This window comes from Bidens hawaiensis, unplaced genomic scaffold, assembly GCF_021521415.1.
Source record: "Bidens hawaiensis isolate Kalapana, Puna unplaced genomic scaffold, B.hawaiensis_p1.1 tig00061245_1, whole genome shotgun sequence".
Classification (NCBI taxonomy): Eukaryota; Viridiplantae; Streptophyta; class Magnoliopsida; order Asterales; family Asteraceae; genus Bidens; species Bidens hawaiensis.
This window is the reverse complement of record NW_027501028.1, coordinates 1-25,023: the sequence shown is the minus strand read 5'-3', so window position 1 is coordinate 25,023 and position 25,023 is coordinate 1. Positions and strand designations below refer to the sequence as shown.

Below are 25,023 nucleotides of genomic sequence, written 5' to 3'. Positions count from 1 at the left end.
CATTCCTGATTTAACCATTCCTAATACATGGGGTAACAATTTACTTAACTACCCTTTATGAATAAAATTGAAAAATAAAAAAACAAAATTATATGATTGGTTACTAGTGGATTTTACAGTTTATAAGTTGAATTTTTTAGGCCCAGTTCTATAAGTTATGCATTGGTTCATGAAGCCATCGAGCTCTTGGAGACGGTTGCGTGTTACAAATGACCTAAACGTAGGCAATCAAAATTAAATAGAGCCCAAACGTACTACAGGAAAAAATTCTGCTGCAAAATGATATTCATTTATTCGTGCAGAACAACAATAGAAAAACGCACATGAAACCATTTCAAATCGAAACAAGCATGTTGATTATGAAATGAAAGTCAAAATGCTTCAGCATTGGCAGCAACGTAAGCCTCAAATGCCTTAAAGCTTTTCTTGTATCCTTCATTGGTTTGGTTAAGTAACTCTTCTGTTGGCTTTTTTTCACCTTTACAGTTAAAGACCGTAGTGTGCTTATACATAGCTCCCCCCTCAGCTGTTGGTGAGATCTTAATATGATGAACGATCGAATCTAAATAATCTGACAATATGTCACCTTCAAACACCGTGTAGTCGACAGAAAGGTTGCTCAAATCAACTGCGTCAATTTTTTGCTTTGATGTTGTGTATGGTAGAGCTGCACTACAAACCCGATCAGTAACATACAAACAATGTTTTTAGAACCGGACCGGAACCCAAGAACCCTAGCCGTCCACTTCAGCACGTGTAAGCATTCTATGAGTAGGCATACTAGTTGCACTCTAGGGGTGTGCATGATTAGGTTCGGTTTGGTTTTGTGCTGAAACCAAACCAAAACTGAAATGTCAAAACTGTTCAGTTTTGGTTTTATTGGTTTTTGGACCGGCTTCGGTTACAATTTTTAGGTTTTATCATTCGGGCTTGAAAATTTTGAGAAAAAAAATTGGCCAAAAAATAATGAATTTTGACAATATAAAACAAAACCGCCGGTTTTCAGCTCGGTTAATTATTTTGATTTTGATTTTTTGGTTGCAGATGTTTTTCAACAGTTTTAACCAATTGGACTACAACTTTATTTATGTATATCGTTTTAACTAAAATACGAAAATAATGACCCTGCTTCTCTAATCTCTTTTTGTTAAAAAAAATGTTCCTTTAACATGTTTGGTATTTTATTTTACTTTAAATATATATATATATATATATTAATATTAATTCTTGTAAATATAACTCTGTGTTTTACAGTTTATTACAGTCCTGTTAATTGAATTATGGTATTAGCCGGTTTTTGAGTACGAAACAGTGAACCAGTAATGTTGGCCGGTTGTATAAACATTGGATGGTAACTTTTAATGTTTGCGATTAATTCTTACCGTCACCATAAACGTGACTCTGGATTGTTCCAGGACCCCCATCACCTTCTACAATCGTGATGGATTTGTACACTTCTGGAAGTACTTTGGGTGCGAGCGTATGGAAGTTTGCGATAACCTTGAAAAGCTTATCGGCAGGAAATGAATTAGAGATCTCAACCTCAGTCGAAACAGCAGTGGTCATGATGAACAATAATGAGCTTTATAATATTGTTGTAGTTGGATGTGAATACAAATATTGTTGGAATGTTGGGTATTTGTAGTGGTTTGGACTTGGAAAAAAGCGTTGTAAAATATGTTTATTCGATGGTTCGTTGGATCAGAGCACACACTAGTTGACCCTTGGAGAATATAGACATACATATTTTGGTTTATATAAAGTAGTTATGTTGTCATTGTCCTCCTATATCTCATATCTTTTATTTAGCACCAACCCTGATATATGCCCTATATGCTACTAATTTTTAAACGGCTTTTATTAACAAGTGAGAGCTAGAAAAAAATAAAATAAAATAAAATAAAAATGCAGTTACATGGCAAGGAGGAGAATTTTTGTTCCACTAGGTCCAACTTATCATCTTAATATCAATTGCAACTTGTTCACATCAAATCCCTAGCTGCATTACTGTTTTTCTCATGGAATCCATTGCTATGAAGTAGAATTAGGTCAACGTGACAGTTAAGTGGCTGTGTTGTCATGGCTATAGAGGGAAAAGAACGAAATTGCATGCATAAGAGGTTTGGGGTTTTTTAGTTACAGGTTATTTTTGGTTTAATCAAATAATCATTTCGTTAACATAATAATTATAAGTTAGTCGAGAAGAAACCCAAAATATGTTTTCCTCAACTAAGAGATCATGTAAGAGCATCTCGGAGGACTTAGCGGGTGGCTCGTTTCTATTCCATGTTGGCCTTGTCTCATCAACATATTCATATTTTTCTACCTCCCCACAATCACAAATGGACGTACCTCCCATTCCTCAAGTATTTGAGTCATTGACCTCACCAACGATGTTTGTGTGGAAGAACGCATTTCTCACTCTATTTTGTGTCACTCCTTCACATCGATCACAACAAATTTCCACGTACTTTATGTGGTCCAGGATCGTCTGTTAAAGGTGCTCTAGTGAAAGTTGTTTTTTAAGGGTTTTTTTTTTATCATAATTATATATAAAGTGAACATATATAATTTATCTTGACTCTTTTCGAGAAATTAGCAACACAAGATGATCAAAAACAAAAATGAATTAGTTTAACTTGACGTTTTTTGAGTATTGAGGCACACTACTTTTGACCCACATATATCTTTCTAATGTGTTTCAATTTTCTTATTATAACCATTTTCCACGTTAATTAATTATCCTTTTTGTAATAGATATCTGGTTGCCAATATATTTAGATTTATATGTATGGCCACTTGAATTGAGTAAGACTTCGTCACCTGCTTTACTTACATCCATAAGAATTCTCCCTTGCATTATTTCTAAGAAATGTCAATGTGTTCTTGCGTAAACAGAATCCTCGGTAGTGCTTAGTACACAGAAATAGTCAGTAGAATGGAATGAACCAGTGAATCACTATCACAAAATAAAAATTAAACGTGTTCGGTGGTTCATGAAATGAAATAACCTGTTACACAAAGCATATCATTCTCTATAAACGCATCAAATTCATTCATCCGCGTCCCTTTGGAAGCGTTTAGTTCAAAATTCTTTTTTGAGAGAATTGGAATTTATCGAAGAATTGAATTTCAAGTAATTGTATTGAGAGTTTTCTAAGAGGAAATGAAATTTATAGGAATTGGAATTATGAAAAGATTTTGCATTTGAAAATGCGCTTGGTCAATTGAATGTTTTTTCAAAGGAATTAGAATTTATCAAAAAAGAAAAATATGGAAACTACCACTACGGTCGCAACCTACCAAATGAGTTGAAAGGCATTGGGCATGTTAACCGAGGTCGGACGTCGGACGCTTTAACCAGAGTCGCACATGTTAACCGACGCCGGATGGGTTAATTGGCGTTAGACACTTTAACCATCGTCAAACGCATTTACCGTTACCAAGCGTGGTAACCAGTATCGGGGATGGGACACGTTAACCGACGACGGACGCATTAACTGCCTCGGACATGTTAACCAACGTAAAAACCTTAAATGCGTAAATCGACGTCGAACGCGTTAACCGACGTTAGACACATTAATTGACATCAAAAGCATTAAGCGGCATCAACGGGTAAAAAACTACCCGTGTCAGACGCTTAAGCAACAATGTACGACTGATGTGTTAACCTGCCTCGGATGGGTAACCGATGTCGGGCGAGTTAACCAGCGCAAACTTATTATCGGTACTTGGCGCGTTAAAATGCATCAACCATCGCTGAATGCGTAAGTAGGTTCAATTCCTGCCCCAACATTTAATTTCAGAGGCAACAGGGTGATGATGAAAGACTATACGTGTAGGTGGCTTTCACAGATGGATCCTTGAACTGAACAAGTTTTACCTCACTGCACTGTCGTGCCTTCAGACAAGTGTTCACGGGCATTGGCCTTAGGTGAGGGTTTTTCCTGGATCGAAACACGAGTGTATCACAATGTTGTGAATTAAGCCAGTAGCCCATTTGAAGAATTTGTTTAGCCGTTTAAAAAAAAGAAAAGAAATAAACAAAATGAATAACAAGGGTACATGCACCAATCTCATGAAATTGCACGAATTCTTGACGTTAATGAAATTGCACCAATCTCGTGAAATAACAAGAGTACATGCAAAAGTGAAATTGCACTAATTTTGACGTTATTTTACTAATCTCGTGAAAATAACATTAAAAGTGGCAGAAGGTTAATTAGGCATCATATGGTGGTGTTGATAGCCGAAAGACATGGGTGCATGCACCAATCGGCGCCAGCGGTGTCCCGATGGTTGAGTGTTACGTGTCTTATGCCCAAGGCTTGATGCAAAACTACTATCGAGCCGGGAGTTTTACCGGAAGCAGCCTCTCTATTCCTAAAAGGTAGAGATAAGGTTGTCTACATCTTACCATCCTCAGACCCTACCATAGTTTTACTATTTGTGGGATATATTGAGGATGATGATGATGATGATGATGATGATGATGATGATGAAGAAGAAGAAGAATAACAAAAGTAAACGGAAAACCCCTAAAAGGTTATGCAAAAATTTAGTTTCTATTTTAGCCAGAGAAACATTAGTTACACATACTGATCAAGTTTGTACAAACCTATCAAAACCACAAGTTTCATCGTTCAACGAAACCTTAACCAAACCAAAACTAAACTATCATATTAGTTTTCAACAAAATGATCATTTCCATTTACCTGTTTCAATGATTTTTAAAGAACATATAATCTGGATGATGTACATCCAGATTCCTTAGCCAATTGTCAGTTGAATTTATGAGTGACTTTATTTTCTCAGTCCCATGAACTCCATCTTTGGTCCAGTCAGCATCCTTGAACTTATAGACAGCGAGACCAAATATCTGTAACGAGAGTTGACATGGCATTCGGGCTTCATGAACCTGCCTAGCTGTTAATCCACGAGGGTGCACCCCGTTCCCATCTGTACCTGGATGGTCAACCGACACCATTTTGATCAAGCGGGTAAATATATGTTTCCCTGAACTCGTTTTGTCCACATCTTTATAAATAATTTACGACTGATACGATCACAAAAAAACCAATGGGTCGGTTTTGGCTTTTTTTATAACCGAAATTAACGGGTTAGATATGGTTACTCTTATTTCCATAATCCAGAAAACGAACCAACCCACAATTTAGTAAACCACGGTTAACCGACCTCAACCACTAGCTTTAACCTATCCAAACACAAAGACTTGGTAAAAATTTAGAAATATCTAATGGTAAAGCTCAAATTATTCTTATTCAAGCCCAAATATATAATAACAAATTATTTAGTGGCTAAAACATTGCAACCCCAAACTTTCAAAACATTACATTGTTTTGGGCTATTATAGCCAGACCCAAACATTTCATGACCAATTCTAGTTTGCAATTAACCAACCTATGAGTCTATGACCAACCCGAATCAACTTGTAAAACCAATTAACCATAGCCCACTTAACTATAACTGATCGGTTATCATTCACCAGTTAATTGATAGTTCAGTTATGGTTATGGTTATGGTTACGATTACGGTTTTGGGCCAAAACCGACCCAAGCTTTCACCTGCCTCCCTTAATTTAAAAATAAAAATAAACATTTAAAAACTATAGAGGATAGTCGGATAGAAACACCTAATGACAAAAAATAACCGAGCGAATTCATTGGAACACTTGGGAACAATTGGGTGAAGTTTTCCGTGAAGGTCACCTTAATATTTGTACTATACCCATTTGAAAAAAAGTATAGAAACCAGTTAAAGAGGGTCTTACTTCTTAAGGGTGTTGACAGGGAATGAAAAGTCAAGAAACTTGTATCAACATTTTGGAGAGATGGGCCCACAGGTATTCTGTATATCGGGTACCTACAAAATGAGGGTAGAAGTATACAACAAGTTGGATCTTTTTAAACCAAGTATAGAAAATAGTAAAAGAAAAGCTTACCAAGCTACAGAGAGCCAGCTTGACTGAGTCAAATCACAGCTCCTGTATGAATTCAGTTCAGGAAACTTGAAGTCAAGATCCGATATCTGTAAGTGAAATGTATATTAAAATAAAAATTGTGTATCACGCATTAAAATTACATCTGATTTAAGAGTTGGATTGATGTTGTATTGATGTGCTTTGCGAACTAATGTAATATTCAATAACTAATGTTTAAGTTATTGCATGAGATAATTTAAAGCTGTAACTTGAAATAATCAGATAAGTTATTTGAGTGTTTGAAAAATTCTGATTACTGTAAAACAATGGGAAAAACGCATATTTTTTACATTGATGAAGCTTTAATATTTAAAATACTAGTCACAACTCATTTTCTATTCGAGAAAGTGACAACATGTTTAACTGAATCAACTACAATGGAGGTGAAACTATCAATATCTAAATGAAATAAAGCCCTAGAAACCTGTCTTGGGCCTACGGCCCGTATTCAACTAAACCTTTATAACACAATATTAATATCTATATTTAATATTCTCAACTATAAGAATGCTTTATTATACAGGACGAGTATAATTAAAGAACTCTTAAATTTTTAAAGAACTTGAAGGAACTCTTAATAACTAACGTTTTTTATAAAAAACTTTGTATGTTAATGTTATTTGAGTGTAGTTTTATCACTTTTTATATCTATATTTACGATTACAATTATAAAAATTAGTTTTTACACATATCTAAATTTTTTTTACATATATGTAAATTTTTTATTACCTAATTTTACATATAAGAAAACTTGTGATATATATATATATATAATAAAAATATCTATATATAACATATGGTAAAACTAGTCTCAAACAACGTTAATATATGACAAAATTTTAAAATGATTGGTTTTTATGAGTTTCTATAAGTTCTTAACTTTTATGGAGTTCTAAAATGACACCAACATACATTATTAACAAATCTATACAAAATTGTAAAGCATTTAGGTGGTCACATTAAAGTCGCTATAAATAGCAGTTCTAATCTAGGCTATTTAACACTATCTTGATGGTGATAAAGGTATATTGGTGATCTTAACTTCTAAAACATCAAAAAAAAAATTGCATAGGCCATTTGCATAGTTGAATGACTTGCCTTGCTGGCAAGCGGTTCACGCTGAAAGGGTGGTGCACGTTCAAAATACTCTAAAACTAAAAGACCTGGAGGGTTCCTTATTTCCGCCACGTCATAAGAATCTTTTATGGCCACTGGAGCAGGTCCGCCCGCCTCATAGCTGCTGCCATCACCGCTAGATGACTCATAGTCACTATCCTCACCCGCCCGTCTATACATAATGAAACATTGTAGGTGCGGATGGATCAAAGTGAAAGTACCCTTTTTCAGATATAGAGATTTAGGTTACCTTATGCTTGTTGTAGGTGCGGTTGGGTCAACATAAAGTTGAATTGCGGATAATGACGGTGCATAGTATTGAACAACAGAATCGTGTTCGTTTAACACCAAAGGAACTCCAACTCCATACGCACTCCACTCCTTAAATGATTCCCAAAGATCGCCAAGTAAGAAGTACGGGTGGTAATCGTCTTCATGATTCCTCCATCCCTTTATGCTAGTCTATGTATAAGAATGACCAGAAATCAAAACCATATTATTACATCATTTAACAAACTAAAAGTTGAAACACATGAAAGAATCCCTCACCTCATGCATACAGATTACAAACAGATAACACTCATATAACACACTTACAAAAAAAATACTTATATGATTATAGCACAACTAAACATAAAAAACAGACTTATATATTAAAAAATCAGGTGAAAATTAAATAAACAGGTGATTTAAAACATGGTTATAAAAAGCCCTCGCTCATTGCGCCTAGGCCATTTTTCCAGGCGAGGCCCACCTTGAAGTTGACAACAGCTCTATTAGTATTGATGACGGATCAAGAACAATGATCATTGAACCTTTTGGTTTTCATAATATGAAGATTATATGCGCTTAGTGCCTTTGATAACTATGATTCAAAAACAGAAACAGCTTATTCAAGCACAGACTAACAAGAGGTACAAAGTAAAGAAAATCAATGTATCCGCTTATTCTTTCACTTGTTAGTTGTTAACTGTTGTATAATCAAGTATAAAAGCACAAACAGAAAACAGGTATATAAAGTCATAATCCTAACAGAGTAAATCATCATACAATATGTAAAATATAAATACCTTGGGGAAATGCTGTGCAGTAACAAGTGGAGTGGTATGCTTCATGAAGCGATCCAAATTAGTGACCAAACGCTCCTTTAACTCTTGATGTTTTGCAGATTCTACTTGCTGCTGCTGTTGTTGCTGATTGTACCTTCTCATCGCCGGTGGGCAGTAAAACCTGTCCTTCGGGCCACGGATCCGACTTGATTTCGACATATAAACTTCACAATGGAGAATCAATATGCAGGTTTTTGATTGGTTTATTGACTTGAATTGAAGGTTTATGAAATTATTTTTTTCTTAGGGTTTTGGAAAGAGCCAATTTGGGTCTTGGAGCAGTTTAAATTCTGTTTCAAGTATGTTACAGAAATGATCCCTTCACTTTTTGATAAGCTACTTATTAGATACCATCTTTTTTTTCTCATTAATGATGCAGGCTTTTATAATCTTTTTACTAGTAAGGATAGATCACGTCTTTTTTATCGCTAAGTTAACGTTTGATATGCATGGATAACATACGAAATGGAATTGATTAAAAGCAGACTTTCATGAAGTATATCCAAAATAATTTACTTGCTAATCCACGATCTCTTTTCTATCATGAAGCGTTTGAAAAGTTTATAGATTACTCAAATATCAAGAGTTGTAAACGCATGATAAGGTAATATAAAATGTGAGAAGAATGATTAAGATGACTTATATGTCTACCTGGTTGTTATCAATATGAGGGTCAACTAAATCTTTTTGGCGGCCCAAAGTGACTTTTAAAATTGAGCTCTTTTAGAGTCACATAAGTTTGAAAAACGGGGTGGGTCGGTTAACGTTTGATAAGAGGCTCTTGTATGAACTTAAATCATTAGCAAAAAATTATATCCTTGGTAACGGTAAAAAGAGAAATTCGACCTCTTATCACCCATTAACTTTGCATAATAGCTCATAGTTGATAACTATATACAAAGCGGTGCGCGCATATAATGTATATATGTGTAAACCCTCGGGTGGGCAAAAGTAAAATTGCACTAATTTTGACATTATTTTACTAATCTCGTGAAAATAACGTTAAAAGTGGTGGAAGGTTAATCAGGCATCATGTGGTGACGTTGATAGCCGAAAGACAAGGGTACATGCACCAATCAGCCGGTGTCCCGATGATTGAGTGCTATGTGTCTTATGCTAAGGTTTGATGCAAAACTATTATCGAGTCGGGGTCTCACCGGAAGCAGCTTCTCTATCCCTATGGGGTAAAGGTAAGGTTGTCTACATCTTATCCTCCTCAGACCTTAACATAGCTTTGCTATTGGTGGGATATACTGAGTACGATAATGATGATGATTTACAAAGTAAACCAAATGTCACATTTTATTTCTCATATGTGCACAAATATATTTAAAACAAACTGAAGTATGATAGTTTCTGAACACTCTATCACATACATGTTACATAATACTCGAAAGCTAAAGTGCAACTTAATCAAGAAAAAATGCTTTTGCATACATGGGATCTCTACCGTTGAAGTCATGGCATATAAATTACTAAGTTTAATTACAAACTTTTTTGGATTACTTTTTATTTAATATCATACATGTTTACAATGTTAAAAAAAAACATCTTGTGGAGGCGGTGTTGAGGTGTTTTTGTTGTGTTGCTCGGTGTTTGTTTGTTTATAAAAGTTTATTGTTCGAAAATAAAAAAACATCTCATTATATTCTTTTGATATTTTATTTACATATCAACAATGGGAAGCGTCACTACTACAAGTGTGTTGTTAATCCTACCACATCAAAAATTAATGGTAAATTCTGTTAATTTAAATTTACAAGTTAACTTTTTAACACTTATCAAATGTTAGCCACTGTTAGTTTTATCTAAAACTTAATATAACACCTCTTTAAACAACTTTCAGAACGTGACAAAAAAAAACTCATTTATGTAGTACCGATCAAAGAACAGTGACAGTCGTTTATCATAAAAACTACTGAGATATTCTATGTCTTTTGATGAATATATTTGTTGCGTTTAAGAATTGCCCAAGACTTTGATTATATATTACTAGTTTGAGGTCCGTGTAATACACGGGTAATTTATGAAAAAATTAACTTCAACCATTAAGTGAAATACATTCAACAAATTGATCATATATTGTTAATACAATTACAATTAACATTAAAATTAAAGAAATTAGATAACTAAGATTACACAAATATGTTACAAATAAGTAAAAACTTCCTTTTACACTACATTTGTGATTGTATTAGTAGGTATACATTGTTTATCAAAAATCAAAATCTTTGTCTGCTTGTAACTCTTAATAAGGTAACATATAGATCTCTTTATAACTCTTGAAATAGCCACGTATAGTTGTCAGTGTGACAAAAAAAGTTTTTCAAATACATACCAACTCTAGATAAACGATAATATATCCATGAAACTATTAAAAAAATATTCATACGCATAAAATATCTTAGCTTTTAATCAATTAATATGACATCATTTGAGAACATCTGCTCATGTTTATAAAAAAACACGATTATCCCAAAAATCATATTACATACACTTTGATGTTATAATCATCCTTAGAATCTTTAGAATTTGAAATTGATTGATCATGATAAATTTGTTGTCATTAATATTCTGTGTATGACAAAATTTTAATTGATTTTATATTTTACAATTAAAAATTGTATAATTAAGCAACATAAAACCAAAACTTAAACTATAACAAAATAATTTGTTTCATTCATATGAATGTAATTGCCAGGAAAATGGCAAACACATACTAACCTTATAACCATGTTCAAATAATAGTGATTATCTTTGTTAGAAGAATTTTAGAAGATTTAAAGTTGCATAAAGTGAAGGTAGTGATTCGTATATATAATAGTTGGAAGTAGGACTGTCACTTTTACCCGTAACCTGAAACTCAACCCAAGAAAACCCGAACCCAAACTAACTCGATCCGAGAAACTCGAGCCCAAGAAAATACTAACCCGAACCTGAACTGAAGTAATTCGGGTTGGTTATTGGGTTAGAATTCTAGGTTTCTGGTCAACAAAAATAAACTTTTAGTTTTGAAATCATATATATTTTTAGGCATTAAAGGCTAAGCCTTAGTCGCTGACGTTATTAGGATTTAGTCCAAGTCGATTGTTCTCATTTCACATATAATGAATCGGTTGTTTATTTTTTATTATTTGAATATAAACCATTATAAACACTTTAATTTTGTACTAACCAACATGTAACACTAACATAACCTCAATTCGTTATATTTGTATAAAAATAAAATTAATAAGGTAATATAATATAGAAATTATGTAAATAATTGATGATAACAATATTTTAGGTTTTAATATCCTAAATGATTTTTGAAAAACGAAAATAATGGAATGAGGCTGAACCAAATTTTTTGGTTTAAAATATCAAATGCTTTTAATTAAGTAATTTATCTTATAAGACATATTAAATTAAATATATTTGGATGTATAGAAAAAGTATAAATCAAGTCATAAAACATATGTTTCTAAAGCATCTTGGTCTGAGTTATGTAAGAATATATTGGAAACGAAATATTGATTTTCTTATTGCTAAAACCCTTTATACTACACAAAAAAAATCATATAAATAGATGAAAAATAGTTCATAGAGTAAATCGTTATACATATAGATTATAATTATACTATTCAACTTCAATGATTTAATGCTAAACACCAAGATATACATGTATAATGGGTATTCTTCATGTTTGTAATATTAATACAAAATGTTTATAGAAAATTAAGAAAATACACATTTCATGAGTTCAAATGCATGTGAGAAAATTTTAAATCCAAATTTGAAACCAATCTTATATAAAAAATTATGCACTGCGATTTGAATCCCTACTTAAAAACAATTTGTAGTTTACCATACAAATTCAAATTTTTCGACAATAATGCACCTTTATTTTTTTTTAATTTGCAATTACTTGTGACTTGCAATTACTTGATATTTCCTTATTTCACCATAATGTTAATGAATGAATCAGTTAGTATTTACATTTAATAAACATAAACTTGGATTGATATGCTGAAATGACTTAAAAAATAAGAGTCATATATGAAAATTTGTTGAAAAATGATGAGGAGGGCTATGAGCTTGACAAGTGGCCAAAGTTATAGTCTTTTATTAGAAGAGATACTTTTTAATTTTTTTTATACAACATTTTAGTTGGTAAATTTGTTGGATCTAAGCACAGTAGTAATGCTAAAACGGTAAATGCTTGTTCATCTCATTTTTTTTATTAAATTCCCGTGTGATTGCCAATCGTTAATTTCATAACCCAATTAATTGAATTCTAGGTCAATTATGTGGAGACTAATAAAGCTAACGTATCTCACACCCAGTTCAAAGAATTGATAAGTATTTCAAAATTCCTTTTATTTGACAATTGTTGATTATTCATAACCTAATCGGATAAATATTTTTGAGACAAATACGAAAAAATAGAAAAAATGATGGTCAAACTACACCAAAGACGTTATCTCGTTTGAAATAAGAAAAAAAATCCAAGAGGTATGTATTGGGTTTGAAAAAAAAATTCATGTATATATATATTTTTTTATTTAGGTATTCATATTTGCTTCTATATTTTGTTGCTTCATGTGTATAAGAAAGATAATAAGAATAAGATCAACAAATTACACAAAAGGCTAAATTAATTTAGAAGTTTAATTTCTTTAGTGTATAAATTGAAAACTTTTATATATATCTCTATATATAATAAAAGAAAACAGGTTCTGACACGTGTCACTACCATATTCAATTGGGACACGTGTCAGCTCCACAACCATTTTGATATTGTGTTCAAAAACTACGCTTCCACGTCGCCTCTTTCTTTGAACCGGGTTTTCTTCTTCTCTTTCCGTCATTCAAAACCATAACCCTATCTCTTTTCTTCTTCTCTCTCCTTCATTCATTCACTCCGCCGTTCCAATGTTTCTCTCTTCTCCACACCAGATCTACAAACATCTATTCTCCACAAAGGATCTTATGATATTCACTATATTTCAGATCTTCAGATCCACAAACATCTCTTCTCCACACTGGATCTTTAGATATTCACTATATTTCGGATCTGGTGATCTTCACTATATTTCAGATCTTGTGACAAATCAAGTACTTCAGTTGTTGTTGTGTTCATTAATTCCCGTTTTTTGCTATCTGCCGCCGTGAAACCTCACTGTTCAAGGTGACTTTTAATGTGTTTATATATTTCTTATTTTCTCTAAATATTTTGTTCTTATGTTCTAATCCTTTAAATAATTTATTATCTCTTTAATATTTAGGGAAAATTTTTACGGTCAGTTCATCTAAAGCCTCCGTAAATCGTCTTTGTTGAAGGTGAGCGCAATTAATTTTTTTATGTTAGGTTTTATTAATTTGCCTCATACTGTGTACTTAAGTCATGTTAATTAACTGTGAATTTATTTTTCATTAATAAATAAATTTATGTTGTCTATTCAGATTCATATGCTCAACAGTGAAGATGAAGATGAATATAAAGAGGCACTGTTATCCTGTTCAAATAAAATATTTAATTTAATTTTTTAATTTTCCATTTTCTATATTTCTCATTTCTATTTTACTTTTAACATTTTTGTATTTTGTGTTCCAAGTACACATCGGCTTTGCTGGAATCAATATTATGTTTTGCAAGGTATGTGTAGTTGAATTTATAATTAATTTAATTCTTTATATTCTGAAAAATAAGAGTTATATTTATTTAATTGATCATTTTGGCTTGCATTATTTTTACCATATTTTTTAGGCGTATTCTCAACATTGAAGATTTACGATGACGATGAACAGGTACTGTTTTGCTGTTTAAATCTCTATATATAATTTAGTAATTTAAAATTTTATTTTACATATTTATTAATTCAAATTAATTTCCAAATTTGTTTTCAATGTTTTGCAAGTACAAATCAACCTAGCTGCATTCTGGATTGTTGGACTTCAATATCATGTTGTTTAATTCAATTTCTTCAAACAGTAAGTTATCTTCTTCATAGTATGTGTTATGAAAGTTAAATTTATTATATTAGTTACTTATTTTAAACAAAATCTGATTTCCATATGTTTACAGATTACAATATGTTTCTTCAAGCAAGAATCACATTAAGAAATTTCGTTCTCATATGATTTATGGTGTGAAGGTATACTCAATTTTACATTTCTCTTTAAAAGTATGTATTTTTTTAGTTTAATTGATAATATTTCATTTAGAATAAATTAATTACATATTACATATTTTAAAAACAAAAACATAAAATAATACGTTTGAAAAACTATAATTTTTCCTTTTATGATGTAAATATTTACATCAACATTTATTTTTTAAAAAGGTTATTATTTAAGAATTAGGAATTGTATTCTCATTTTTATATATGCAATATTTATAATTTCTAATTTCCTAAAAGTTATAATATTGTTTAAAAAGGTTATTAATTTTGCTTTTATCCTTTTTATGATGAATTTTTTTTAAATGCTAAATATTTAGATCAACATTTATTGTTTAAAAAGGTTATTATTTTTTTGTTTTATCCTCTTATGATGTATATGATGTTTTTCATCTAAATGTTCTTGAATGATAATTATTTTTGGGAATTAACAAATTGATTTTAATTTTTAATAGTGTTTATAAAAAAAGAATACTTTTTTATATATGAAATATTTTAAATTTACAATAAATTTTAATAGTGTTTCAAAAGGTTATTATTTTTGGTCTTTTCCTTTTTATGATGTATTTTCTTGAAATTTTAAATATTTAGATCAACATTTATTGCTTAAAAAGGTTATTATTTAAGAATTAAGAATTATATTATCATTGTTATATATGCAATATTTCTAATTTATAATTTCCAAAAACTTATAATATTGTTTAAAAAGGTTATTATTTTTGGTTTTATCCTTTTTATTATGAATTTTCTTTAAATGCTAAATATTTAGATCAATATTTATTGTTTAAAAATGTTATTGTTTTTTTGTACTACATATAGGGTTATGCAATATTTTAAATTTACAATAAATTTTAATAGTGTTTCGAAAGGTTATTATTTTTGGTCTTATCCTTTTTATGATGTATTTTCTTGGAATTATAAATATTTAGATCAACATTTATTGCTTAAAAAGGTTATTATTTAAGAATTAAGAATTATATTATCATTGTTATATATGCAATATTTCTAATTTATAATTTCCAAAAACTTATAATATTTTTTAAAAAGGTTATTATTTTTGGTTTTATCCTTTTTATGATGAATTTTCTTTAAATGCTAAATATTTAGATCAACATTTATTGTTTAAAAAGGTTATTGTTTTTTTGTACTACATATAGAAATTATAAGTTAATGAAAACATTGAAATTATTCTTGAATGATAATTATTTTTAGGAATTAACAAAATGATTATAATTTTTATTAGTGTTTATAAAAAAAGAATACTTTTTAATATATGCAATATTTTAAATTTACAATAAATTTTAATAGTCTTTCAAAAGGTTATTATTTTTGGTCTTATCCTTTTTATGATGTATTTTCTTGAAATTCTAAATATTTAGATCAACATTTATTGCTTAAAAAGGTTATTATTTAAGAATTAAGAATTATATTATCATTTTTATATATGCAATATTTCTAATTTATAATTTTCAAAAACTTATAATATTGTTTAAAAAGGTTATTATTTTTGGTTTTATCCTTTTTATGATGAATTTTCTTTAAATGCTAAATATTTAGATCAACATTTATTGTTTAAAAAGGTTATTGTTTTTTTGTACTACATATAGAGATTATAAGTTAAAGAAAACATTGAAATATTTAGAATATATGAAAAATAACTATATATTTTATAAGACTGACATATTTTAAAATTCATCACAGTAGAAATTTACAGTAGAAAGTTAATATTTTCCCCTACCTAAATAGGTTTATAAATTTATCATTTCAAACTAGAAAACACTATATGAAAAAAGTCCGAAAATTGTCAACATTTTGAGTATTTGATATTCCAAGCAACATTCAGACTAAGTAAATTATGTTATACGTTTTCAATTTGAGTTTAAAAAGTCTATGTTTGTTGTTATTATAATCTGTAATCAAAGATTTACATATCATATATTTTAAAAATAAAAAATTTTATTTTGACTTACAAAACCATTTTTAAAGTGTTCACTATTTTCAAAAAACCGTCAATATTCTTTACAAATCTTTACAAAGCTCAATACAATCTTTTTGTTATCTTTTTAATGTTTTATTTTCTTTCAACTTTAAAAAAGATAGATCTACTTTTGATCAACTTTTCATTTCAAATCAAAGATATGATTATCTCTCAACTTTAAAAAAGGCAGATCTACTTTTCATCAACTTTTCATTTCAAACTAAAATATATTAAAAAAATCCAACTTTCAAAAAGGGAGATCTTTACAAAATTCAACTTTTAAAAAGTTGATCTACTTTTGAAAGTTGGACTTTTCATTTCCAAATAAAATTATATTACAAAAAAAAAACTTTCATTTTCAAAAAAAGTATACTTATGTCAGTTGTTCAGTCTTTCCAATGAATTTTAATTTTCTTTTTTCAAACCTTAATACATTATGTTTGTTTTATTTTTTATGTATTGTTGTATATCAACTTTAAAAACAGTTACAAAATATGTATGACACTTTACCTAAATATCTGAACAACTTATAAACAATTTCTATATTTTTCCAACTATGAGGACAAGTTGACCATTTCAAGATTGTTAGAATGTGTTGGACTAACTTTTGAATAACTTATTATCTTTATATTCACTCAATCTATAAACACTATTAGAAGACATCTTTTTCATAACTTTCCAAAAATGTTTCCAAATTTAGAAACCAATTTCTCTAACCAAGAAAGAATATTTTTTTGTCATGTTTCATATATCTTAAAATAGATTGTAGGTGAAAGTATATTAAAACATTCAAATGTGACAAAATAGATATTGGACAACTTATTCAGATTATAGGTGAAAGAAAAACATAACATTTACACTATAAGAAACTAAACTACGATATTGAATAAGACATTTTCAAATCCCAATATAGATATTTACACTTTAAAAGTATTTTTTCTTTTCAAAAAATGGATATATTCGTTGGATATTTAATTGCATTATGTTTTTTTCCGTTTTTATGTATTGTTTTATTTCAACTTTAAAAAAACTTAGGATCTTTATATTCACTCAATCTATAAACACTATTAGAAGACATCTTTTTCAAAAGTTTTCAAATGTTGATCAATTTAGAAACCAATGTCTCTAACCAAGAAAGAATATTTATCTACCATGTTTCTTATAGCTTAAAATAGATTGTAGGTGAAAGAATATTAGTGATTAAAATGTGTCAAAATTAGTTGGACTACTTATACAGTTTGTAGGTGAAAGAAAAACATAACATTTACACTATAAGAAACTAAAAACATAAGATAAATAGCAATGAAATGTTGATTTCAACTATTTCAACTACTTACAGAGATTATATAGCAATAAAATGTTGATTTTTTTTTATATTATAAGAAATAAAACAAATAATTTATCACCTATTGACACTGTTTAAAATTCCAATCAAAGAATCTGGCTAATTAAATTCTCGTGTACATTTTCCATTTTCGTTTAAAAGTATATATTTGTTGTTATTTATTTACATTCACGGATTAACAATAATTAAAATTCAAAAATTACAAACTATATTTTAGATTTTGAAATAAAATTTTACTTTACAATTGATTGGTCTTTTCAAAACATTGTCAGTATTCATTGGATATTTTCATGCTTTTTGTTTTTATCCGTTTTAATGTATTGTTTTATTTAAAAGTTGCAAATAGTTAGAAAGTTAATCTTGACCTTACTTAAATATGTTTATAAACTTTTCATATATAATGAATATTATATATTATATTTAAATTTTCAAAAACGTAAGAATAATACTCGATATATATTTCAACTAATTTTAGATATTAACTAACAATGAAAATAAAATAAAATATAAGGCTATAATAAATAAAACAGAAATAAATCAGCATTCACACCGTTTAAAATTACAATCAACAACCTCGCTAACTCAGTTTTCATATACATTTTCCATTTACCTTTAAAACTATATATTTGGGACAATAATTTCTATACACAGATTTGTAATTTTGTTTTTTTCTATGTTATAAGAAATAAAACATATAATTTATCACCCATTGACCCTGTTTAAAATTCCAATCAAGAATCTGGCTAATTAAATTCTCATGTACATTTTTCAATTTCGTTTAAAAGTATATATTTGTTGTTATTTATTTACATTCACGGATTAACAATAATTAAATTTCAAAAATTACAAACCATATTTTAGATTTTAAAATAAACTTTTACTTTTCAATTGATTTGTCTTTTCAAAACATTGTCAATATCCATTGGATATTTTCATGTTTTTCAGTTTTTATCCGTTTTAATGTATTGTTTTTAGAAAGTTAAGCTTGACCTTACTTAAATATGTTGATAAACTTTTCATATATAATGAATATTAAATTTAAATTTTTTAAAATTGTAAGAAAAATATTCAATACTTAAACTATATATTTGGGACAATAGTTTATATTTTGAAAATTATAAATTTTTAATCTGAAACTTTATAATCATAGATTTGTAATAACTATATTTTGAAAATTATAAACTGTAGTTTATATTTTTAATTAAACTTAAACTTTTAAAGTGTTTAGTCTTTTCAAAATATTGTAAATATTTTATGGATATTTTGATGCATTCTGTTTTTAACCGTTTTTATGTATTAGTTTATGTAAAAGTTGGTACAAACTTATATTTGTTTAGTCTTAATAAAGTTCTCTTTAGAGAAAATCTTTCCCAATTTAGTTAACAATTTATCAAATCAAGAAAGAAGATTTGCCTTCTATTTTTCATATAGCCTAAAATAGATTGTTGTTTTTCCTCTACAAATACTCCCCCACATGCTCACAATTTTGCACGCTCACCTCTCACTTGTCTTTAATTTCTGTATTGTATCTTTCTTGTGAAGTCATGGAGCACGGGTATATTCTAATACTTTATGTTGTAATGCATTCTTTATTTATATCAGCTTATAATTAATAAATTTGTTTTTTGCATATTATTTTGGTACAGAAACATCACTTATTTGAAGGATTTAGATTTGGCTTGTCGTGATTACACTGTCAAAGTTCGTGTAATCCGTTTATGGAAGCAGCCTTTGTATAATAATCCAAATCAGTTTTACTCAATTGAAATGATTGTTGTGGATGAACAGGTATATCTTAATCCATTTAATTTATACATTTTTTTTAAATTATGTTGTTTTATTTTTCATATCTTTTTGACCTATACTTTTTACTTACAGGGAACCACAATACAAGCTAATGTTCTTAGAAGATGGTTTCCCAAATTTGAAAGTCTTCTTCATGAATCCGGTTATTTTTACCATTCTTTTATTTTTATAGTCAACAATATTATTTTTACTTTGCACAGTTGTTATCATATGTTGATTTCTTATTTGTTATTATATTAGTTTAGAATTTATATTATAATTTTGTAGTAAATATTGATAACATTTACTATAATTCTTTATACTAATTTTTTTAATAGTTATTTACACTCTATTTTTTTCTTCATTGTATTTGTATTATATTTGAACATATGTTAAAAAATTAGTATGTATCTTTAAGTAATTTTAGGAATATTTGTCAAATTGTATGTGAATTAAAGTTATTTGTATTTTGTAGTTTTCCATTTTTATTCAAAAGAGTATAACCTATTTTGTGTTCCAACTTTTTTTATTTATTATTAAAATTAATAAATAATTGTAGATATTATTAATGAATCAGCTTCTTTATAATATTATCCTCTTTTTATACTTAATATTACTTTTACTTTGCATAATTAATATCATATGTTGATTTTTTATTTTTTTTAGATTATGCTTTTAGTTTTTTTAAAATCACTAAATCATTTTTTGATTAAATCTTATTTACACTTCTTTAATTTTATTTTTGTAGACTGTTATTACATTGTGAGGCCTACGATTGGTTTGAATGACTTAAAGTACAAATATGTGAACAACCAAAACAAGCTTGGTATTTTTGTGGACATGATGTGTTCCCATGTTTTGATTTCTCTGGTCCAGTATATGGATTCTGTTTCACAGATTTTAAGGATATCATTGAAAAAACTGTTCCTGATAATCAAGCTTTAGGTAAACAGATTTTATATTGTACAATTATTTTATTTCTCTGTACTTTAACTTTTTATATTTAAATCCACAAATTATTTTTCCAGATGTTATTGGTTTTGTTGCTGACGTCAAAGATCTGAAGCAATTCAAGACATCAAAGGATAAAGACACAAAGAAAGTGAATGTCATTCTTCAAGATCTTGAGTATGTATTCAGTCTTAATATTTTATTATTATAAATTTAGTTTGTAACCACTTTTGTTGAAATACTATTTTTAATTCTGTTTTGCAAGGATGAATTCAATTTACCTTTCTTTGTTGGATTCTTATGTTGATTCTGTTTTAGAGCACTGGCAAAACAGAAATGAAAATGGTGTTATTGTTGTTGTACTCCAGTTTGGCACATTGAAGTACTTTGGTCGTTTCGGTTATGTAAACAACTGTTTTAATGTTTCAAAGCTATTTGTGAATTCTGGCATTGTTGAAATTACTTCATTTCAAAACAGGTTTTATACATTCATTATTAAAGTTTCATATTACAATATAATATGATTTTGCATATTTTTTATTTTACTCACTAAATTTTTCATTTTTTATCAGCCTCCTTCAAAACTCTGCTGGTTCATCATGTTCCACCCAATCATCTAGGTTATCTGGAATGTTTTTATCCCTCTATGATGAATATGTTGTAAGGAGCGAATTTGTTAACATAGCTGAGATAACTTTGAATGAGGTAAACTTTATTTGACTTTTTTTAATATTTAATATTTATGTTATGTTATAATAGAGTTAACATAAATATAGGTGAAGTCTGTGGTTATTGCTGGTACTGTTCGGATGATACAAGAAGAATTGCCCTGGTATTATTTTGCTTGTAAAACTTGTCACAAGAAGGTTACAAAAAAGTGTGATAGTGATGAACATACTGTGGGTGTTTTGGTTGATCAAGAAGATGTTTTTGAATGTAAAACAGAGAGTTGCAATAATACTATTATTGAAGTTGTTGAAAGGTAATATTATATTTAAATTTTATCATCATATTTTTAATATAATCATAGTATGTTACATGATTTATTATTTATTGTCACACCCCGACCAAAGGCGGCGGAACATGCCGGGGTGCAACGATTGCTCATAAGCGCATGACACTATTTAAAGCGACAATATTTAACAAACTCATTTCATTTCATAACATCGAAAATGTCACATAACCAAATATTCATAACTCAAATACAACAAAATATAACAAAATATAGCAAATCAAATATTGTTCATTTTTGCTAATATCCTAACGGTATTTGTGATGTTTTCTTCACCGAACTCCATAATCAACCTAGATGCAAACCTGTAACATTTCATAAAATAAAGTTTATCAACACAAAGGTTGGTGAGCAATTCATAAGTTTGAACAATTGATATATAGTATGAAAAGCCACAAAACTAGTATACAAAACCATAAATAATAGCTATAAACTTGGATAAATAGTTATCGCTAACAAGTTAGCGACACCCAACTATAAGGGGTTGCCAAATAATTTAGGATTTTATAGTTATCGTTAATTGCATTACGTTAACGACACCTTGCCATGAGGGGTTGCCAAATGGTCTAGGATTTATAGTTCCACCATCCAAAAGCGATAAACACATAGTCAAATAAGCATAGAACACCAAATCGAGCAATTATTCAAGTAAGGTATACAACAACGTTTGTGGTTTAAGACCCAAGTATAAAACATTTAGTTTAGATAAGTTGAAATGTCACCCCCAAAATAAAAGATAGAAAACGGGGTATGAAGTTACTCACGTTCAAGTAATAAACTTGAAAGATTGATTATTTGGAGATTTGCCGGAACGACGAGTTTAACGTATGAAGCCTAAATAAAAGAAAGTCTTGGATTTAGAAAGGTTGTATTGAAGATCTTTAAATAAAATAATTGTTGCAAAAAACTAATCAATTAAAGTTCAAGGTTTAAAATGTAACTATTTAAGAATTTATAATAATAACCCTTTTTAAAAATGTAAGTTTGCACAAAACCGGGTTAAAGTATCTAACCTTAATATTTACTTAACCAATGTTAAGTAATAAGGTGGGGAAAATGCTAAAATGCAAGTTCCATTAGGCTAAAGATACTAAAACAGGTTTTTAACGAGTGTTCGGGTTGTCGGTTCGGGTCTTGACAAATGGTCGAACCCAAAGTCAACTTTCCAAAATATTAATTGTTATGAGATAACTCATTAAAACATACTAACACTTAACCAAGTACGTAGATCTATTGTTTAGAACTAACAACGCACGTTAAGCGAGTGTTCGGTTTTGTCGGTCCAAACTATGTTATGAGATCAAGTTGGATCCAACTATTCCAAGTACTTAAGAAAATAATTAAAATCAGTTTGTAAACTATTTTTTAAAGAAATATACAAGTCTTGATAACTAAAAACACACTTGTGTGTCTTAAGCGAGTAAAAGTCGGTATAGTTCGGTCTCCATCTCACAAATAGTTCATAGATGGTTTCTACATGCCCAAATATCATAGAACTTGTATATTGGTTTATAAATGAAGAAAACTTAAATTTTACAACAAAAAAAGTTATCTACAAGTCTTTTAAGCAAAAGTTTCGGTTTAGTTCGGTTTCCATCTCCCAACGAGTTCATAGATGGATTCCATATGCTTAATATCAAAGAACTTGTAAAAATGATTTTTGAAACTCAAATCTAGCAATAAACATGTTTAAACAACTATTTTAACAAAACTAGTAAACAAAAGTTCGGTTTTTGGTTTGGACTAGTTTCGGTTAAACCGAGGTTAGTCTTATACAAACCCACACCATGGAACTTGTAAATAAGATGAACAAACTAAAGGGTTAGAAGTTAGTCATAAGTGATATGTATAATAAGTTATGTGTGTGTAAATATATATCAAGAACACGAAGTCCTCCATGAAGCCTTGCCTTATGACATTCGAAACTTAACCAACCAAAGTCGGTGAAGTAACAAATAAAGGAAACAAGGGGTGTGTATTATATATATATTGTACCACCATATTCAAGAGTTAGTAATGTTAGATGAACAAGTTAGAATGAAAGACTATAGTTAGTTTGACTTGAGAAGTCAAAACTTCAAGAATACATAAGAAATAACAACCTTGAATCTATGGAGTTTGAGAGAGTCTTTGGAGATGTAGCAAGAGTAAAATGAAGAAGATGGGTGTGTATATATAGGGAAGGAGTGAAGGGTTGGGTATAAAGATTCTTTTATGGGTTGCATAAAAATGTGTATGTTTAAATGGTCAAACAATGCATAATATAAAAAAAATATATATATTATATATTTTATATATTTTAAATGACAAGATCCAATATTTTATATATTTGAAATGTTCGGGGTTACAAACGGGTCGGGTTTACATAACAAAAGTGACCCGAAATTGACGAATGTCACATTTATGCAGGCTGAAACTCCCATTGGTGGTTCAGAATTCTACAGGAAGTGTTTCTTTGACAGTTTTTTGACAGAGAAGCTTCGAAAATTCTCAACACTTCTGCTAAAGCTTTAGTTGACAAACATGCTGCTATAAGATACCATTATTACTTTATAATTTTTTCTGGCTTATATTTTTAATTTTAATAACTATTTGATGTTAATATTGTTGTAAAATGTTACTTAAAACAGGGTGGTGATAAAGCTTTGTATCCTGATGAGTTCGATGTTCTTGTGGGGAAAAAGTTTGCATTTCGGATTGATATTACCGAGTTTAATTAGAAAAAACAACTTCTGGGTTTTTGGTGTTTCCAAAGTCATTGATGATGCTGATATTATCTTTGAGCTTAATAAGAAGTCCAACAATTCTGAGGTAATACATTTACATAAAAATATATTCAACATACATTTTTCACCAACAAACTGTGATGGTAAATTTTTCCAATTAAAGGTTGATGACTCCGCATGTTTGACCAACTGTTTGGATGATAGTCAGTCTCAAGACACACTGAACCCCAATGTATGACCTTTATATAGTTAAAATTATGTCAATTCTTTACAGTATTACATATTTTTTTCAACCTTATATAAATATAATTTTAAATATTTGAACTTCATTCTTTGTTTGTAAATACATATTAGGTTGATAATCTTGGTGGTATTGACTCAAGCCAAGCTCTCAAACCAATGGTAATTACTATCAATTTAACTTAAATTTTCAATTTATTAATAGAAAATGCAACATTTACTTACAAGCTTATTTTATAAATTTATAGGCTGTTGTTGAAATTATAGATGATAATGTCATTACTCCAGCTGGAAAACAAAGTAATGACAAACAAATTGAGAAGCCTGATGTTTGTGACACCGCAACTTTTAAGAGGAAATCCAAAAATCCAAGTTTCAAGAAAAATTTGATGAACACTTACGATGTTGTTGAACTTAAGGATATGTCTACCACCAAACCTGTTTCTGATGGCAAGCTTGCCCTGCTAATCCCCAAGCTCAAAAAATGAAGTGTTTATGTTTATGTTTTTAATGTTCTTCTATGTTATTTTGAAGTCTTTTTAATTATCTCTGTTGTTTAAGAACTATTATCAGATCTTGGATTCATTCCAAGGTTTATG

General features: G+C 29.2%; 2 protein-coding genes, 1 long non-coding RNA gene and 1 pseudogene across 3 annotated transcripts; 1 reads left to right on the top strand and 3 right to left on the bottom strand.

The window, feature by feature from the left end:
* Positions 1 to 267: 267 nt before the first annotated feature.
* LOC143603326 (root allergen protein-like) lies at positions 268 to 1,596 on the bottom strand. Its single transcript, XM_077080148.1, has 2 exons — positions 1,383 to 1,596; positions 268 to 667 (listed from the first exon to the last, which is right to left on the bottom strand). Exons 1-2 carry the CDS (start codon positions 1,564 to 1,566, stop codon positions 372 to 374), a joined length of 480 nt encoding a protein of 159 aa, XP_076936263.1. The 5' UTR covers positions 1,567 to 1,596; the 3' UTR covers positions 268 to 371.
* A 2,882-nt stretch (positions 1,597 to 4,478) lies between these two features.
* LOC143603325 (uncharacterized) lies at positions 4,479 to 6,513 on the bottom strand. Its single transcript, XR_013148035.1, has 3 exons — positions 5,963 to 6,513; positions 5,792 to 5,883; positions 4,479 to 4,965 (listed from the first exon to the last, which is right to left on the bottom strand). It is a non-coding gene; the product is annotated as an uncharacterized LOC143603325 (long non-coding RNA).
* A 517-nt stretch (positions 6,514 to 7,030) lies between these two features.
* On the bottom strand, positions 7,031 to 8,458 carry LOC143603324 (uncharacterized). The gene is made up of 3 exons (XM_077080147.1): positions 8,188 to 8,458; positions 7,368 to 7,579; positions 7,031 to 7,289 (listed from the first exon to the last, which is right to left on the bottom strand). The coding sequence occupies exons 1-3, from the start codon at positions 8,383 to 8,385 to the stop codon at positions 7,046 to 7,048; spliced, it is 654 nt and encodes a 217-aa protein (XP_076936262.1). The 5' UTR covers positions 8,386 to 8,458; the 3' UTR covers positions 7,031 to 7,045.
* A 10,796-nt stretch (positions 8,459 to 19,254) lies between these two features.
* LOC143603323 (replication protein A 70 kDa DNA-binding subunit B-like) lies at positions 19,255 to 24,816 on the top strand (annotated as a pseudogene).
* Positions 24,817 to 25,023: the final 207 nt, after the last annotated feature.